This window comes from Ricinus communis, chromosome 6 (assembly GCF_019578655.1).
Source record: "Ricinus communis isolate WT05 ecotype wild-type chromosome 6, ASM1957865v1, whole genome shotgun sequence".
NCBI lineage: Eukaryota > Viridiplantae > Streptophyta > Magnoliopsida > Malpighiales > Euphorbiaceae > Ricinus > Ricinus communis.
This window is the reverse complement of record NC_063261.1, coordinates 16,785,898-16,804,210: the sequence shown is the minus strand read 5'-3', so window position 1 is coordinate 16,804,210 and position 18,313 is coordinate 16,785,898. Positions and strand designations below refer to the sequence as shown.

The 18,313-nt window shown below is 33.5% G+C and overlaps 3 protein-coding genes across 7 annotated transcripts; 1 reads left to right on the top strand and 2 right to left on the bottom strand.

The window, feature by feature from the left end:
• Positions 1–255: 255 nt before the first annotated feature.
• LOC107262026 (COX assembly mitochondrial protein 2 homolog) lies at positions 256–2,505 on the top strand. 2 transcript variants are annotated; one of them, XM_015725174.2, is made up of 4 exons: positions 256–469; positions 1,239–1,314; positions 1,891–1,995; positions 2,069–2,505. In XM_015725174.2, exons 2-4 carry the CDS (start codon positions 1,270–1,272, stop codon positions 2,180–2,182), a joined length of 264 nt encoding a protein of 87 aa, XP_015580660.1. In that variant the 5' UTR covers positions 256–469; positions 1,239–1,269; the 3' UTR covers positions 2,183–2,505. The 2 variants fall into 2 exon arrangements, with proteins under 2 accessions (XP_015580660.1, XP_015580661.1); XM_015725175.3 differs by having other exon boundaries at positions 290–474.
• Positions 2,506–3,177: 672 nt separating this feature from the next.
• On the bottom strand, positions 3,178–12,058 carry LOC8288677 (uncharacterized protein At5g08430). Of its 4 annotated transcripts, none has more exons than XM_015725181.3 (11): positions 11,935–12,058; positions 9,919–10,066; positions 8,957–9,036; positions 8,060–8,247; positions 6,773–7,667; positions 6,156–6,268; positions 5,594–5,653; positions 5,282–5,332; positions 4,642–4,712; positions 4,209–4,459; positions 3,178–4,008 (listed from the first exon to the last, which is right to left on the bottom strand). In XM_015725181.3, exons 2-11 carry the CDS (start codon positions 10,014–10,016, stop codon positions 3,422–3,424), a joined length of 2,394 nt encoding a protein of 797 aa, XP_015580667.2. In that variant the 5' UTR covers positions 10,017–10,066; positions 11,935–12,058; the 3' UTR covers positions 3,178–3,421. The 4 variants fall into 4 exon arrangements, with proteins under 4 accessions (XP_015580667.2, XP_048231773.1, XP_015580666.2 ...); XM_048375816.1 differs by lacking the exon at positions 11,935–12,058 and adding an exon at positions 10,689–10,746; XM_015725180.3 differs by lacking the exon at positions 11,935–12,058 and adding an exon at positions 10,187–10,674.
• On the bottom strand, positions 11,734–13,963 carry LOC8288676 (pentatricopeptide repeat-containing protein At5g66520). Its single transcript, XM_015725182.3, has one exon. It carries the CDS (start codon positions 13,711–13,713, stop codon positions 11,827–11,829), a length of 1,887 nt encoding a protein of 628 aa, XP_015580668.2. The 5' UTR covers positions 13,714–13,963; the 3' UTR covers positions 11,734–11,826.
• Positions 13,964–18,313: the final 4,350 nt, after the last annotated feature.

Sequence of the window (18,313 nt, the reverse complement as noted above, 5' to 3'; positions counted from 1 at the left end):
TTTATGTTTGCTAGATTTTTTTTTCTTATATATTAGACTTTTGCATTTGAGTTTATGTAATCATTATCTCTTGTAATTTTTGTTGCAAAATCTTTAACTTACGAAACTTAATGCTAAAAAAACATAAAAAATTAGTATTTTTTTATTTTTATTTTTACTGATGAACAATATTTTGAAATTATGGGTTAATTGTTAATCCTCCTATTTCTAAAAACAACTTAATATTTTTCAAGATGAATACAATAAAATAAATAAATAAATAAACACAAAAAGGAAATAGAAAACAACATAGTTCGTTCATTTGGGACATTGATCAAGCTGTGATGTTGTACTCATCATTAATCAGCAAATTAAAACGGTGACGAACTGGTAGCCTTTATTTTATGTAATCTGTATCGGTCTCCCAGTTCTGCCTGCTTTCACGCTGTCAGAAGTAAAAGCTATAATCCTTGTTCGCGAACTTAAACCAGTAAGGTTTAACACATTTATTCTCAATTTAATCAAGTCCCAATTAGCTTATTTAACCCTTTTAGTTCTATTTGTTTTCCTCCTTTCTGATCTGGGTGCTCTTTATTTTCTTTGTTATGTTTTATATTTGATTTACTAGTTATATAGGTGTGTGAGTATAGTACTTTTTGTATAAGTGGATATATGTATGTGTTCTAATCTATATTTGTATATCTGGGTTCATTGAAAAATGGGTTCTTTTCATTGATTAATGAATTTTTTCTCTTATACAAATTATGTTGCCCCCTTGGTTGGAAAGTATAAACAAGCAAATTGAGTTCTATTTGGTCAATTCTCATATTTGGAATGCTCATAGTTGCTAAATTTCAATTTTTTACACTTCTAAAAAATAAAAAAGGTACTTTGGAGGAAACGAGATCGTGCCAGAATTGACATGAATTTCTCGCAAGAATTTAATCCATTTACATGGTTTGCTCCTAAGACTGCCTAATGTTTTACCTTCTGGGTTGTTCTGGTCTCTTGTTGTTTATGCTAATCTTGTTCATATAGTTACAGTTAATCGAGCTTGTTTCTCTTTACCTTGTAATTTGGAATTTGGTAGGTGACAGAAACTGTTTTGTAGTTTGGGGATTTTATTGTTTATTATTTCTAGTTTCAGATTTTAATTGGATTACATTTTTTTTAAATTTTTTTTATTAGCATGAAGTTGTGAGAATCATATTTGATTATTGTTCTTTTGTGTGTGTGTGTTCGCGCTCGTGTGTGTGCAGGGGTGATTGGAATTGAATTGCTTGCAGAATAATGCATCCTCCTTTGACATTGCATAGACACCCCATGTGTGCTGAAGTGAGTTTTCCTTCCTTTACTTCTTTTCTTGTTATGCTTCATTTCTCTTTCCCTGCCATTATTCTTAAAAAATTAACTCATTTTTAAAAAGAGCAAAATTAAAATTTCATAAACTGTTTGGTGATGGACACCTATCATCCCTGCTTTTTCTGCTATAGGGTCCTTGATCTATAGCTTAATTCAAGTGATTTTTTGGACACTCCTTCGTCTATGCCAAACAAGTAGATGTGATATCTGATTCCATTTGGTTGTGGCCAGGGATCAAAGACAACTGTAAAACCTCGTATGCAAACTATAAAATTTGTTTCTTACAGTATGGGCCTATTTGGTCCTAAATGAAGCAAAATCAGAATAAGGATTTGTCTAGAAATTGGGTGTCAATATATTGTTGTTGTGGTGTATTTTGGAGACTAACCCTCCAAAGTTAGTGATACTTTATTAGGAAAAGAGAAGCCGTTATATTTCTTATGCTATTTTAATTTCATGCTCTATTGGTATTGGAAGTACTTTTGACGATAATATGTTGTTTTCCAAAGCTTTTACTTTTGTAAAATCAAGTGAGTAATAATTTTGCAGATTATTGAGCTGTTCCAAAAGTGTCATTTGGACCATCCTATTGGGAAATTTTTTGGGGAATGTACTGACCTCAAAATAAAGCTTGATCGGTGTTTCCGGGAGGAGGTGGGTATCCTTGTTTGTCTAGTTAGATTTGTGTCTTTTTAACTTGGCAATAAGAGATTGAAGTTTTCCTCAGAAAGCTGTGAAGCGGAAGGCAAATTTTGAACGGAGTAAGAAACTCAAAGAAAGGCTTCGGGAATTAAGGAAGGAAGCTGCTGAGAGAAGCCCTGAAGAGAAAAATTTTATGTGAGCTTAATGATAAAGTGGAAAACAAAAGTCTTGTTGGATAATTTTAGACCATATACACATTAATTTTATGACTTGGAGAACATGGAATGAGCAGCACCACATGTTGCTACGACATGGTGAGAGAGAATTGTAGTACGCTATTGTCTGTCCATTCTGTCCATTCTTTGTGTTGGGAAGAAAATATCTGATTTACCCTGTAGAAAGGTACTTCAGAAATAAATATTTGTATTAATCTCTACGTACAATTGTGAGGAGACGTTTAGTATGTTATTTCAGGTTATTAGTTGAGTTCTAAATTTCATTTATCACTGAATCTGTTTAGTATGACCACTCTACCAAGTTCATGTTTCTGTTTTAGTCAACCAAATTGCTATTATGCTTTGATCTTCAGTAAAAGGGCAGGGTAGCAGGGACTTGAAAAGAATATCCTGTTTTACTTGCCTGCTTCAGAAACCAAAATTTTTAGGGTATTAGATATGTGAATTTTCTGCTTGATCGCATGCTTACCTGAGTAGCTCCATAGACGATATAGCAGTTTGTTTAATATCCTTCTATATATAAAATGGTCACACATTCTTGGTATCTTTTCCTAACATCTCCCAACTTTCTTTCTTTGTTAATCAATCAAAACACTGTCAACATTTTCAAATAAGTTTAAAGAACCATGTTATTATTACTCACAGCTTTTGCAAAATTAGAACAATGTCAATATGTTACTGCATATAACTAGCAAGAAACACCTGCTTGCCATTTAGTTCACATGAACAATATTTAACTGAATTTGTCTGGAAGGGAAATCCAAAAGCTCCTCAACATCCTTTGTCTTTCTAAAATTGTCGTGGCATTTGTTGAATGTTATCATGGTCTCTCTTTCTCTTTCTCTTGCATTCCATGAATTTCTCTCTGAGCAGTTGAATTAATTACCCTTTCCTGCTTGACAAATGTCAGGATTTGAAAGAAACCCCGACTGACATACAACAACATAACAAACTATACAAAACAAAGTATACTGAATCTGCCTCATACTTTGATGCTGCAATTAAAACTTGCAATATACATTGAGGAAAAATGTGATGTGTATATGTAATTTCTGTATATTGATGACTATTACTATGCTATTATTTTAATATAAAGAAAAGAACATTATAAGGATAAAACATTCATTCTTTCATAAAGCAGATGCTATCCTTGGCTTCAAGTCTTCTATGTCAGAAAGTGTAGAAAAACTTCAAAAGGTTTTCTACTTCCCAAAGAAAACCTGGCTAATAGCATCTGTCAGAAAAACAGCTTCTTCAGGGTCTTGCCCAGTCTTCCAGACCTTGAATTTCATATCTCGGCGACAAGTATCACTCCATTCTTTAAGCACCGACATTGGGCAAGGCCCCAATTTGTCACCAAGTGGACTCACACAGTACCATATAGGAGAATCCAGGTTATCTGGTGTTTGCTTGATTGGTGGAGTACTCTTTCCTTGCTCCTCATCATCGCTTAACTCAATAATCTCCATTGATGTTGCACTTTGATTGTTCTTCACCTTTTCATGTTCAACATCCATTGGTTTATCTTGCTTTCCTCCTGAAGTAGCAGTACCAGAGGTATGTTGCTTTACCAAATCAAGGAAGTTGGATTGGTTCTGTGAAGAAGAAGCAAGCAATTGTCCTGAATGTAGTTCAGCATAAGGTGCTTCGGAATGGTTCTTCTTTACTTCAACAGCAGATTCATGACTCTCTGCTTGATGACTACCATCATCATCACTTGCATTACTAGTACTATCATATGGTTGCACTGGTTCTTCAAGTTCAGGTCCTTTAGATTGCTGCATTGGTTCTGAATAGAGAAGTAACAGAGAAGTCCGTCAAATTCTCTACTGATAAACTTGTACATGTACAATAAACCACATGTTTAAGCCTAGGAGATTAATTACCATTTTATTTTAGGAAATCAGTTGAAAACTAAGGAAAAAAGAAAAACATTTGTATTATTAGATTCATGAATATGAATAAGTACCAAGTGGATGCATAGCATACCTGCAAAATCTGCTGTATCATTTGGGCAGTAAATGCCATTGCCTTCTGGACTTTCGCTAGAAGGTCTTGAAAACCTTCTGAGGTCCGATTCTGCCATGGTAATCTTTTTTTGTTCATCCTTCCTGGACAAGTCCTTGTCAGCAGGTTCAACCTCAGGTTCATCTGCAATTATTTCTGGAACTTCAAGCAACAACCGTGATTGTTCTGATGGTGTGCGAAGCAGCATCAATCTTTCCATGTATACAGAAAGCGTACACAGAAATGAAGGTTAAGGCAACAATGAAAGAAAGTTCAAGTCGCTTTGAAAAGCTTCCCTATTTTTAATGATGTACAGGCATGAAATTGTTAACACATACGTTCCATTCATCTACTCAGATGCTCACAACACAGGTACTTAAATATCGATTGTGAAAAACGACACATCAAAGGATATTCTTTCCTCCATCCCTTCTCATTTGCCTGATCAACAAGGTTTTGCAACAGAGCCAACTCTTTCACAATCCACTTGGGTATTGGAAATGATGGAAAGTAAAGTAAAGCCAGGCGATGTACATGAACATACACAAAGTGGCAAAAAAGAATAAGAGAAAAAAAAGAAGTAATTAGAACTCGGAGTAAAGAATACTTAAAAATATAACATGAGGTGGTTCAGAAATATAAATATGACTTCCCACCACCCAAGGTCCGACCTAAACTTCTCAAAATCCTAGACAAGAAGACCTTAAACTAGTATAGTATCTACATGATCAATTTCTAAGAAATTTAAAGACTCGCTTCAGATGCCATGGATAAAGGGAGAGATTTTTTTAGTTTGTGCGAAACATTATAAAAGCTTACTAAGCAAATAGTCCGTCCAAATTAATATACAGTAATAACAACATTGCAGTGACCTATACAAAGTCAGTCCGAGGCTGACCACCTCCTTAGCTTATTCAACATACTGTTATATCCATTTTTCTTCTCTCCATATTTTTCTTCTAAGATAGTCCGTCCATTCTAAGATGCTACGAAAATACGCTAAAAATATTCAAGCTCCTATGTTTTAAGATGATTAAGAGGGGAGGGACACATACATGTTTTGTAATAACCTCGTGAAGATTTCTGGCTTTCTCTTTGAACTTCACCTGTCAATTGGGGCAATCTAGTCAAAGTCAATAAATTATCTCATAATCCATATAAATGCTTAATATTCTATTTAACATAGACAAATACTTGATATCCACATGCTGCAGAATAAAAAATCATATTGTCCTCAGAGATCTACATGTTCCACAACCTTGAAAGTAACCAGCAAATATGGATATTGGTTAATGCATTCAGGAAAGTTCTCAAACTGGCTAGTATGGACTTGAAAAGTACCAAGTTGCTAAACCATGAAAACTTACAACAGTAGGCCTCTCAAGTCTACCATCTTTCACCCTCTGTCGCAAATCTTCACATTCTTCCTGAAAAATAAAACTACAAAAATCTGTGCTTCGCCTTTGCAACAAGATGCAAAACTATATTTATTCATCATTAAATATATAAGTAGCAATAAGGATAAAAACTCTACTTTGCAAGTGTAGATATAACATTCCAATGACTAATTGGGGAAAGATTCCAAAGTATAGGCAAGGGCAAAGAGTGAAATATTACATTGAAAATGTAAAGGACACCATCCCTAGAAATGTTAATCAACAAAAGCGACAAGGGAATGGAGTGTACTTACCTCGCTCAAATCTCAACAACTAAATACATAATTAGCACCTAGGATTTAGTTTAACACTTGTGTCAATGTGGTCTCACTCGAAACCAAACAACATTAATGACATTTTATGTGAAATACTCGTAAGAGATTCCTAGTAAGTCTTTTTTGTTCGATAAAACTAGGCTGGTTTTGCATCCCCATATTATTATCTAGCTTAAAGCTTTAGTTGACTTTGCAAATACCAAAAGATATAATGTTACCTCAGAAAAGTTATCATCTGATAGCTTGCAGATAGGTATGTCTATTGGCATATTACAAACTTGTAGAAATATATCGGTATTCACTTCTCCATTTCTTGAACTTCTATTTATGCCTGTAATTGTTAAAGATAATTATGCAGTGCAGCAGCTTAATCATTAAAAGGCAGAGGCAAGATATGAATGAACAATGCCACTGCATTTTAAAACATCACAAGTAACTTGATATAATTAGACATATGGATTTCACAAGAACAATACAGATAATTATGACTTTGCTACTAAAAATTGTTATCAGAAGTGCCACCTTATCCATTCATGCTTGGGTGTGTGTCGATACAATAATGCAGCAAATTTACTTGTTAGTATCCTTTGATAAGACTTGACTTAGACATAAGTCATCTTATTGATAATTACCATGTATAGAAACAAAAAGGCAATGGTATTACAAGGAAGTATTCAGGGCCACTAATTAAACAATCTGAATTCAATGCTTACCTGAAAAATAAGTGTGTTAAGGTTATCAAATCACTGGAATCGATTGCTTTTATCTTAAGTAAAGAAAAAAATTAATTTAAATTAGAGGTGTTCAAACTTTATACCAACCAGTGATAGAATACCTGTCACTTTCAGAAGCTGATAAGGATTTTTCTGCAAATAGTCATAAGGATCAGATTTGGTTCTCACAAAACTTCCAATTACTTTAGCATCAAATATCTCAGATTGCTTTTCCAGTTCCTGCACTAAACTCCTCTTCAAGTAGAGACGTTTAATATTTTCAGCATTGATAGCTGCAAAACAACCTTGCTGCATGTCTGGAATTGGTTCTTTTTTCTGAGACTTTACACTTGAGCTTGAGTTTTTCTGCCTTGTATTGGTCATTGATACATTCTTGCGCTTGTCTTCTGAACTACATCCAGTCTCATCCTCTGTTTGCTCAAAATTCTCAGCAAAATGAGGTGTCAGACAGTTGTATATACTATTTTTGATTACTGATTTCCTTCCTAGAAGAGATTTCAATCTTGCATCACATACAACTTTCTTCTTTCTCTCAGGGTCATAAAGCTTGTGTTCGTTGCAATATCCTATAATGATGTCAGTAACTTCACGTTGTGATAATTCATTGGTTGTGTCTTTACCAATGGATGCAAGGAAGTCAAAGAGGAGTACTGATCCCCATCCACTAAATTCCTTTTTCTTTGATTTTGTCTTTCCTTCCATCACAGATTCGTTTTTTTTGTTTCTCTTCCATTTGCCCATTCCTTTATGTCTTTTTCTATCATTCCAACTATCATTATCAGATATAATTTGATTTTCGTCAAATTCACTAACATATTCTTCCCATTCAAAAATGTCACAAGCATCAGATAAGTAGCCATAGTTTTTATCCATACTCAACAGTTTGTCAGCATAACTGACATGTTCTAAGGTTAAGCCTTCTTTTTCTTTAATCATTTTCCAATAGGCCTTGAAATTGAACTCATATGTCTCTTGATCATTAAAGTCTATGTTCCCCTGAAGATTAACAAATATACAGCCAATAAGGAAACAAAGAACAAGAACAACTAAGTTTCAAAGACTTAAAGAAACAATCATCAGTAACTGATCTTATTTAGTTATTATTTAGAGAAACCTCCTAATGCTGCTAGAAAGATAAGCCAGAATCTCTTCAGGTAACACCTTTATATTAATAGGACCATTGCAATTGATATCAGTATTTTCTAACAGCATTGTTTATTTAGCTTCTTAGTCTCAAGAACATCTACAGAGTCGCATTTTTAAACCCTTAAGTAGCAGCTCTACAATTTATGAGATATTTTTCTTTGCAGGCAAGGTAGTGAATGATAATGCATCAGTAAACAACTAAGCATTTGATATATAAATAACTTTACTATAACAATTCATACCGAAGTAGAGTCTGGACTCTTTATTCCCTCTAAAAGCCCTGCAAGTGTTAAGCAATGACTGCAAAATCCTCTTTTCCCTTTAACTAGTATGAAGTTACTATCACAGAGGCAGCGTCCACACACAGCCTTTGGACAACAAAAGCAATGAAATTTTGGTGTGTTCTTGCAAATGAAGCAGGAATGCCACCCTGAAAGTTAAAATTTATCATTCTACAAGCTGGAGCAAACATATAGTAGAAATCATGCAGCAACAAGACATAACATGAAAGGGAGATAATTTGTCGGAGTGGAAATTGAATAAGGCTATATTTCATTAAAATCAACCAAAAAAATAAGAAAACTCAGCTAACCCAAAAATCCTACTAAGATTTTGGAGAGAGAGTTGAACTAGGTTGGATTGCTGTCATGGGTTATAGTGAAGTTCACAGAAATTCTGAGCTTCCCTTGCTGCCTAGTGCCTATCAAGCAAAAACTATATCACAGAAAAAACATGTCGGCAAGGTCAATGGAAACCATTTGATGTTTGTCTGGGACATAAGGAAATAAATTACACCCACATTATGAAGATATAGATAGGTAGATAGGTGAGAACTGACAATCATGAATCAATTCCTAATCTTAAAATTTGAGCACTGCGGAACTTGACTTGCCACACGGGCACCACTATCCAGGCAGTTTTGAACTTATTGCTTCAACATAACATATGTGTCTCCACAGACCATATAGACAATATGAAATACAAAAGGGGAAAACAAGTGAATTAAAAATATGAGTAGTAGGTCATCAAGACCTAATCATGCTACAGACACAATACCTTGCTATCTTTCACTTGAGAAAGAAATTTCTTTATGATGGTTAAATACAGAAACCAACCATAAATAGAAATTAGCAACTTACTGCAGCTCCAGGGAACTTTGCTTTCCAAGAAAGAATCATCTTTGTCTACACACTGGGGATGAAATGCTTTAAGGCAACCCCTGAATGAAGGAGACTATGAGATAAAAATGTAATAACATGTATATATTTGAAGCTAATATAAGGGAAGCAAATGAGCCATGTAAGTAATCAATGAGATCAATATTTATCTAAGTACAAACAGTTACTCTTAGCCTCCTATGCATGCTGTATTAAGTACTTGGTCAATTAGGAAACAAATATTCTTTTCAAAATAAATATTCACATATTTAATAAGGCGTAAATGTAAATTACCTACTGAAATATCTTACTAATCTTATATAACAGAAGTTTCAAATAGAATCTATGAAGATTATTTTTGCAAGTTTCTTCAAATAAGAAAGGTGAACTATGCAAGTTAGCCTCATCTGCTCCAGTTGCTGCATATATAAAACAGGCATAATTTATGCTTCCCTAGAAGTACTAGTGTCTTGAACTAATATATTCACACATCCAGTCCTAGGCACACCCCACCAAAAAGAGCCTTCTTGATCTTGATCCATATTATTCAAAGCCACGAGCCTCCACACCACAGTGCTCCATATGGCATTTAATATTCACATGCATCTCACGTCCATCATATGAAAAAATTAATAATAGTCATGATAAAGGAACAATTTGGGACCCTAAAATGAGAACAAAAGGGACTTCTCAACATCTAGCAACTGAACAAAATACTGCCTCATAAATAATGTTCTTGGTCTTGGACACTGAGCAAAGGACCCTTCAAGCAATACAAATATCCCAGTGATAAACTCTTTGATGTAGTTAAAAGAAAAATCATTTCTGGACTCTGCACAGGTCAAGTAGGGTCGTGCTAGCACCAGAAGCCAAAAGGGCATGCGCTACCAACCCAAGTCTCTTTACCTTTGTTATCTTTTAATGGGGTAATAAAAAAAACTTACTTGTAGTCGCAAATCCTTAAAAGGCCTCCATCTTTGCAAACAAAACACCAACTCTCAGAAATCGATTCCTTGTCTATATTCTTGTTCTTTCTCCCCATTTTAACCACAGCTTTATAGTCCAAGATCAATTTGAATCCCAAAAGCTACCCTGTCAAACAGTGGAAAACACTTTAGAACCTCTCCAAGTCAGGTTAAACAGATGCCCCCAGAACCGCGTAATGCAGTTTGTTTGCAGTTTAAAAAAAGAAAAAGTCAGGCTAAACAGTACCTATAATAAATTTTTAAGTAGAGAAAACCCAAGACCAACCAAAAAGGTAACAACTTTAAGCCTTTTAAGGTGACTACTAATCCAGATTGGTTTATACTACAAACTACAAACACCCATTTGAGAAAAAGAGTAAAAGAGCAGTTTCTAACTCTCAAAAGCTTAATCTTGAGCATTAATGGCCATGACACAGTGAAAAATGAGGTGACTCAAAACATTTGAGGGCAATAGAATACAAAACGGTTTTACGGCTTGAATTGAAAGCTTTAAAAATCAAGAACAAGCAAGCATCTTGGTGTCTTTTTTGTGGTGCATTAGATAAAAGAAACTAAAGAGAGCAGTTAAAAGAAAATAAAAGAAAAATGGTAGTGTTTATGAAGACTGAAGAGGCAGGAATGAGATCAGATGACACATCAATACAATCAGTGTGGGAGGAAAAGAAGGATTAATTGTCTTGCAATTAGGGACTGAAATATGATCACTAAAATACTAATACTGGATTTACCAACTTATTTCTGGATTCCTACTGAAATTGGAAAAATGTTAAGAGGGTCATAGCAAGGCATTCACAAATATTCTTTTTCTGGAAATAGGAGGCTGGCAGCATGGCACATGGCTTTTGAAATCTTTTTTTATCTACGTCATTAAATTATTATTATTATTATTATCATTATTTCTTCTGTTTAATTCTAATAGGTTAAAAATTAAAAAAAATAATTTTCATAACTAATATCATTATTTTTAATATTCTTTACTAAATATTTGTAATAGACATCTTAATAAATTGCATGATAATTAAAATATTAGACTTGTCAATTCATTTATAATTACTAAGATTCAAATAAAAAGAGATTTGCATTGAAACTCAAAAAGAAATATATAGATAATCTGTAATTTCAAAGTCAAAAAAAAAAAAAACTATTGACAATAATATTTATGTTAATTAATGAAAGACATTTTAGTCATTTAATCATTAAATTAAAAATTAAAAATGAAAAGTGGTATATATTTTTGCACGGACAAAAATCACCTTTCAAAAATGGACTAAGAAGTATTATTATTATCATTATTATTCAATTTTCACCCTCATTTGCGATCTATATTTGAAAAATGGCATGTCATGAGCATTATGAATTCAAGGTCGTTGTGAGCCTATGGCTATGGATAAATATTTGGTCTCTTACATGCTTGAGCTTTCAGAAATGGTGATATTTCTTTTTGAGCTCAAGAAATGGTGATATTGATATTATCTTTTCATGGCACAACAACAACAATAATAATAATAATAATAATAATAATTAATTAATCTTTTTACACTAGCAAGGATGGTAGAAATTCCCAAAGTCTACAAAGAATTATCAAGTGTTAACTCGAGAGAAAATGAGAAAAATAAAAACCTTAAGGGCCAGGAAATGGCTAATGATAGAGTTTTGGTTGCATTTAAATTTTTAGATTCATGGTAGGTAATGATTGTTCTCCTAACAGCACATTTTATAAAAGAATGAATTAAAAACCCACAAGAAAAAGCAAGAAAACATGCCAGCAGAGAATGGAAAAGAATATGGATTTGTTCTTCTTTATAACTATGTGCCAAGTTTTCCAGCAAAGAAACAAATTCTACAGACAGAACGTACATGTCTAATCTACCAATAATCAAGACATGAACATGTTCCCTCCTTAAAATGATGAAATCTGCTCACATCTCGCACAATAATATCCCTGTGAAAGACTTTAGATATCATCTTGCTCACCTCATGACAATCTTGACAAACCCTCAGATTTTTTATGATTCGGATGCTATCCCCAGCTCCCATTACTAAAAAACCGAAAGCAATTGCCAATCTCTCACTGTGCACTTTGATTGCATTTGCTTTCTCTTCCTCCCCAATGTCATGTAAAACTGATGAAATGTTGGGAACATAGCCAGCTTCGGCTACACGGGTTTCTATTGCTTCAAGCATTTTGTGTATTTCTAGTGAACACTCATGTTCTCTGTCCCCTGCAACAAACCGATGGACTCTCCCCTGGGCTTCAATCAAGCTCCAACCTGCAATCTTACTAGCGTTTCTTTCAGTCATCAATCTTCTTACTCTTGCTACTTCTTCCCATTTCCTAGACTTGGCATAAATACTAGCTAATTGTACATAATGTCCATCATAGTTTGGATCCAATTCTATCAATCTTTTTCCAATGTTTTCACCCAATTCAACTAATCCATGAATCCTACAAGCGCAAAGAAGTGTTGCCCACAATACTGGGTCTGGTGAGACAACTCTGGTCTCGATTATTTTAATAGCCTCATAGACTAAACCAGATCTACCTAAGAGATCAACCATGCAGCCAAAATGCTCCATTTCTGGCTCAATGCTATAATAATCTGTCATCAACTGAAAATAATGCCTGCCCTCCTTTACTAAACCAGAACGACTACAAGCATTCAAAACACCAATGAAGGTTATATTTACTGGACGGAGTCCTTTACTTAAGAACCTCTCAAATAGTGAAATAGCTTCCTTTCCCAGGCCATGTGATGCCAAGCCACAGATCATGACATTCCATGTCGAAATATCTCTTTGAGGCAATTTATCAAACAAGAGCCTGCACTGCTCAATGCACCCACATTTTGCATACATGTCAAGAAGTGCTGTTCCAAGTGCAGATGTCATTGTGACATTCAATGCATCTATAATTGAACGAACCAAACGACCATGTTCAAGCAAACCCAATTGAGCTGACGCAGAGAGCACCGTTACAAATGTGGCCTCATCTGGAATTAACTCACTCTCTCTCATCCTTCTGAAGCACTCTAATCCTTCTTCAAGCTTCCCATTATGCACATAAGCCATAATCATCGTATTCCATGAAATAACATCTCTTTCATACATTTCATCAAACATCTTCTCCACAACAGCAACTTGTCCATCTCTAGCAAAACCCGCCAACATAGCATTCCAAGTAACAATATCACAGCGACGTGGGTTCTCTTCAAACACCTGTTTTGAACACTCAACTCTACAACAAGCAAAAAAGAAATGAATCAAAGCATTCCTCACATAGACATCCTCACAAAACCCAAACTTTATGACATGACAATGAATCTGAACCCCTTCAATGAACCCCAACCCCTTCCCACAACCTTGAAAAAGAAAAGTAAAACTATAATTATTAGGTCTTATAAATCTTCTCAACATTGAGGAATAAAAAACAACTGATTCCAGAGGCAATTCACTCTTGGAAAAGCATCGAATCATGTTATTAGAGGCAAAAACACTTGGGTTCTTGATTGATTGGTAAACTGAGTAAGAATAATGAAACTGGTTTTCCGGGGATAGAGCGAGGAGCGAAAGAAGGTGACCCAGGAGAGATGCATGGCCTGTGAAGCCAGAGATGATGAATTGGGCATGGATTTGTTTGATACTGGAGACTGAGCGTTTAATCTGTAAGGAAGAGAAAAGGGATTGGAATATAGCAGTTGAGAATTGAGGATGTGAGAATGAAAGGAGAGAAGCAGATATATTAGGCGCAAACATAAATGGAAAAGTATGAAGTATGATAATCAAGATTTTGAATGTCTGTTAAAATGTTGTAGTGCTCGTTTAGCTTTTTGTATGGACAAATTTGAAAAGTAGTTATAGTTGGCGGGATTGACAGTTTTGTTTTCTTTCATGGCCCAAGCCAAACTTCCTAATTGGATCCAAGTCTTTTGTTGGCCCAAGAGTTATTTTTCTTTTGCCATTTTAGTTTTCAAATTATTATTTTTTAGGGAAAATTTAGTTAACTATGTTATGGTTTAATGTATTTTCATCTTAAGATCTACGATTTACTTTTTATTATTTTGACATTATATGATATTTAATAAATAATGATCAAATTGCATAATACTATTACCAGGTGTTGACATAACAATTGAAAAAATAGTAGCTATTGCGTACTATGTTAGAATTTCTTAATAATATTGTACAATTTGATCGTTATTTGCTAACGATCAAATTTACAGAATACCAAAATAACAAAAAGTAAATTGCAGTTTCTAAAACGAAAGTACATTAAATCACATTGATAATTTGATAGAGTTTTCTCTTATTTTTATAATATTGTTTGTTTACCCATTTTCTTCGATGAAAGATTATTTGCATACTTTCAAGTTGAAAATGGAGTTCTACAGAATCAACGATTTTTTTTTTTTTTTAACTCCTCGTGTGGTTATAATTAGAAAGTTAACAAAATTGGCATTGTTTGGAAGTGCCATTTCTTGAACCTAAACGTGTATAAAAGGATATCATGTCAGGTAAGGTAAATACATAAATGATAATATAATTATAGCTATTGTAGCCATGCTTGGAAGTGCCATTTCTTGAACCTAAATATGAATAAAAGGATATATACCACGTCACGTAAGGTAAATGCATAAATAGTAATATAACTATAGCTATTGCATCTATTTGGTATCTCAATTCAATAATTATAAAAAATAATACTCCAACTAATAACAATGAATCAAACTACATTTTTTGTTCATTTTGTAATAATGTGCCGGTCAGACTCTCTTACTGATTATCACATCACTCCTTATTTGGACACAATTAATCATGATTAGATATTGAATCTTTTCTCGTCTTTTTTATTTTGAACTTATATTTTACAATTGCATTAAGAGATTAAAATATTTAAGCTTATTATGATTAATTATGCACAGATTAGAGGTGACGTTGAAGCTAGTGAAAGAATTCAACTACCACATCAATATAAAATGGCTGGAAAGTATAAAAGTATTCTCAATTGATTCATTTGTAGTGACTTAGTCTACCATTTTTTTATGATTAGTGATTTGAGATATCAAATGAATATAAGTAACATAGTTACGGAATCATTTATGTTTTTACTTGGCTAGATATGTCTAATAACTCGGCGGATGTGGGTCCTAAAGACAAACAATGGTATGCATCTACAACAACTATTGCTGTATGAGGTTTTCCAGATTTCAGACATTAAGCACACTTAAAACTTTAACTTATACAAAGTGGATCCACGTGTATAAGTTACTATATTTGGTTAATTTTGTCAATATATTTGTAACTAACTCCTTGTAGTCAGGCCAACAATTCGGGACCTGTTTGTGGGCATGTAAGCAACAGCCAAGTCATGCATACAAAGACCATTGGACCACACAAAAACTAAAGCTTTAGTACAAGTATTGAGATGTAGCATTATTTATCTCACAGAAGCAAGACGAAAATAAATGCACTACACAATCACAGATGACAAAGTTAATTTAACGTAAGGTTACAGTCAGAGCGCAAGAGTATGCTGCATGTTACAGAAAATCAAGAGACCTTGTTCAAGATGCAACCTGATCTAAATCTCTGCTCGAGGGCCAGCTTCTTCTTTCTTGCCATGACACTATCACTGCATTGTTCGCCTAGAAGGATAACTCTCCAAGCATGGCCACATGGCTATTGTTGCGTTTAATGAATCCCAGTCAAATGAAATGGCAAAAGCATGTAAATCAATTTCAGTCCTACTTATACTTCACTTGTTCTCCCATACCTTGGCAGAACCCATTTGCTTCATCAATTTTTGCAAGCTGATCATGCCACCAATCTGGTTCAGCATCTTTGGAGGGACGAGTCTGCTCACCTGTTGTGCATTCATACCCTGCTTAGAAATCTGAAATCCCTCCATTGTATATTGGCTGGATGCTTGGGCTCTTCTAGCATCGCCTTTAAGTCTCCAACTTGGCGGCCAGAACAAAAACTTCAAAAAGTTTACCAGAAATAGAAAAGCATAATACAAGACGGGAAACCCATTTTGAGAATGTTCTGAAATTGCTCATATAAAATCCTCCGAGGTAAGATTTCCTTCTGAGAGTTTTTGCAGAAGCTCAGGCTGTTGATCCATAGGAACAAGTCACGTCTACCTAGGTGAAAATTAGCATTATGCAATTATTCAAAGCATTATCTTATCAGAAATCCATCAAAGCAAAACAGAACTGAGAAAATAGAAATAAGGGAGGTGAATTCCTAAAAGAACACTGACAAAAGATTTGACACCAAAAACTTTGAATTCACCCATATGCTCTCATGTACCGAACGAATATAACAGGACTCTTTTGTTGCTGCAACACTGCAAATGAAAACATAATGTATAGAGATCAAACACTATTACTGTATACATAGTTGAACTAGATAAATCATAGCTACACAAATTGTTAAAGAGTGTTCTTCACTTTCAGATATAAGATTAATAAAGGAATTGCCTATTTCCATGTTAGAAGTAAACCAAAAATGAAACCATAACTGTGCCCTCAAAAAACTTTACATATTCTTCTTGAAGTTCTTTAAATATTTTATGGTATAAGAATTTACTCTTAACTCCTTTAACTTTTTGTATTTTTGGTAAATGAACCCTGAAGTCTTAATTTAATTTTCTTATAATTAAGCACTTTATAGGAAATTTTAATTTAGTTTCTTGAAAAACATAAAAAATTTGTTAGTCTCTTAAGAGTAGAATGCCATTTTAAATTTGTAACATTGAAAACATACTTTTTTTGAACTTTTTTTATGTACTCAAGAGAAATGAAAATATTTTCTTATTAAAAGAAATTATATAACCAATTAAACATACGTCAGAAAAATCTCTAACATGTAAATTTGATATAAATTTTGAGAAATTAAGATAAAATAAATTGTTAATTATTTGAAAAATCAAACATAAAAATATACTTTAATCTGCCATTAACTCATACTAAAAGTTTTTATGCGAGACCATTTAAAGAGGAAACATTAAAATAAGCCGTCATTAGGAAAAAAAAGAAGTTTGACGAGCTCTTCCAAAAAAAGAATAAAAATAAAATAAAAACCAATCTAATCAAAATCCTTATAAACTTTCTTTTTAACTCATATCATAAATACACAAACTTTTACTGATATAAAATATATTTTTATTATTTATTATTTATTATTTTTATTATTGTTATTTATTAAATCATGCACTTCTTCTTCTTCTTTTGAAAATACTTACACTTTATATTACAAAGAGAAACCCTAAATCACACATTTCGATTGAGGTTCTCCTAAATTAAATGTACATCTCAACTTTTATTGTCTTCTTAATGAAAAAGAATTACTTTATTTTTGTATACAATCGTCAATAAAATGCATGATGATACTTTGAGTTTCCATTATAAGGAATCATACATAGTTTTCTTTCAGACTATTAGAATTATAAGAAGCTTTGCCTTGCGCAGAATTGTTTGCATCTTCACAATCCCATACAACAGTACTGCAACACTTGCAAGTGCTATTGCTATAACTTCACCATCAACATCAATAGTAATCATCTGGGGACCTGAAAAACATTATTAAACACAAGTTTTGAGAGTTTCTTTACTTCAATGAAGAATAAAATTAAGGATCATAGATAAATTAGGGTATACTATTATATACCTGTAAGTAGTTGGACTAATTTTTTCCCATCATCTTTGAGCTTGTTAATTTTCTCCAAAAACTTAACCATTTTTCTATAAGTTTTGACTTTAGAAAAAACCAAGATTTCCTGGTATGCTTATATTTGTCTAATAAATTTTTTGCTTCTCCAGCAGTTTTCCTCACCCTATCATTCCAAATTTTGCAATCCGTTGGCAAATTTATTCCCCTTCTCTGGATGTGTTGCTTGATCTCAAACCCTAAAAAGGAGGAGGCCGTCTAATCCCCAGTATAATTCCTCGTAGTCATTTTCCAAGTTCCTTGAATACGTTAAAGTCTTCATATATTTAGCATATGCGTCTTTGGATACAGTATAACATAGTGAAGTAAGACCAGCTGATGTAGATAAAATCGTAGTTATGACCGTGCTTAGTGAAATTTTAAGAACCTACAACGGAAAATCAATAATCAATTATGTTAGTGAAACAATCAAATTTGTATAAGGAGAATGAGTTGCTAGAAATTGTATTTCTAACTCTCTACCTTATCAGACAAAACTTTGACTCTTATTATGCTACTATTCCAATTAATGGCTTCTTTATTGATTTGTGATAATGTATACTCTCAGGCAAAAGTAGTATATAAAAGAACTTGATTTCGAGAGAAGCTTTGATAATTACCTGCCCACACTCTAAAAAGTATCGAC

What these genes read in the sequence shown, in the direction of transcription:
- LOC107262026 (XM_015725174.2), top strand. Translation starts at nt 1,270, where the DNA reads ATGCATCCTCCTTTGACATTGCATAGACACCCCATGTGTGCTGAA. An exon ending in GACACCCCATGTGTGCTGAA is followed by an intron (nt 1,315 to 1,890) that starts GTGAGTTTTCCT and finishes ATAATTTTGCAG; the next exon opens with ATTATTGAGCTGTTCCAAAA. An exon ending in ATCGGTGTTTCCGGGAGGAG is followed by an intron (nt 1,996 to 2,068) that starts GTGGGTATCCTT and finishes AGTTTTCCTCAG; the next exon opens with AAAGCTGTGAAGCGGAAGGC.
- LOC8288677 (XM_015725181.3), bottom strand. Translation starts at nt 10,016, where the DNA reads ATGGGGAGAAAGAACAAGAATATAGACAAGGAATCGATTTCTGAGAGT. An exon ending in GACTTGAGAGGCCTACTGTT is followed by an intron (nt 5,333 to 5,593) that starts GTAAGTTTTCAT and finishes CCCAATTGACAG; the next exon opens with GTGAAGTTCAAAGAGAAAGC. An exon ending in ACGAGGTTATTACAAAACAT is followed by an intron (nt 4,713 to 5,281) that starts GTATGTGTCCCT and finishes CCAATACCCAAG; the next exon opens with TGGATTGTGAAAGAGTTGGC.
- LOC8288676 (XM_015725182.3), bottom strand. Translation starts at nt 13,713, where the DNA reads ATGTTTGCGCCTAATATATCTGCTTCTCTCCTTTCATTCTCACATCCT.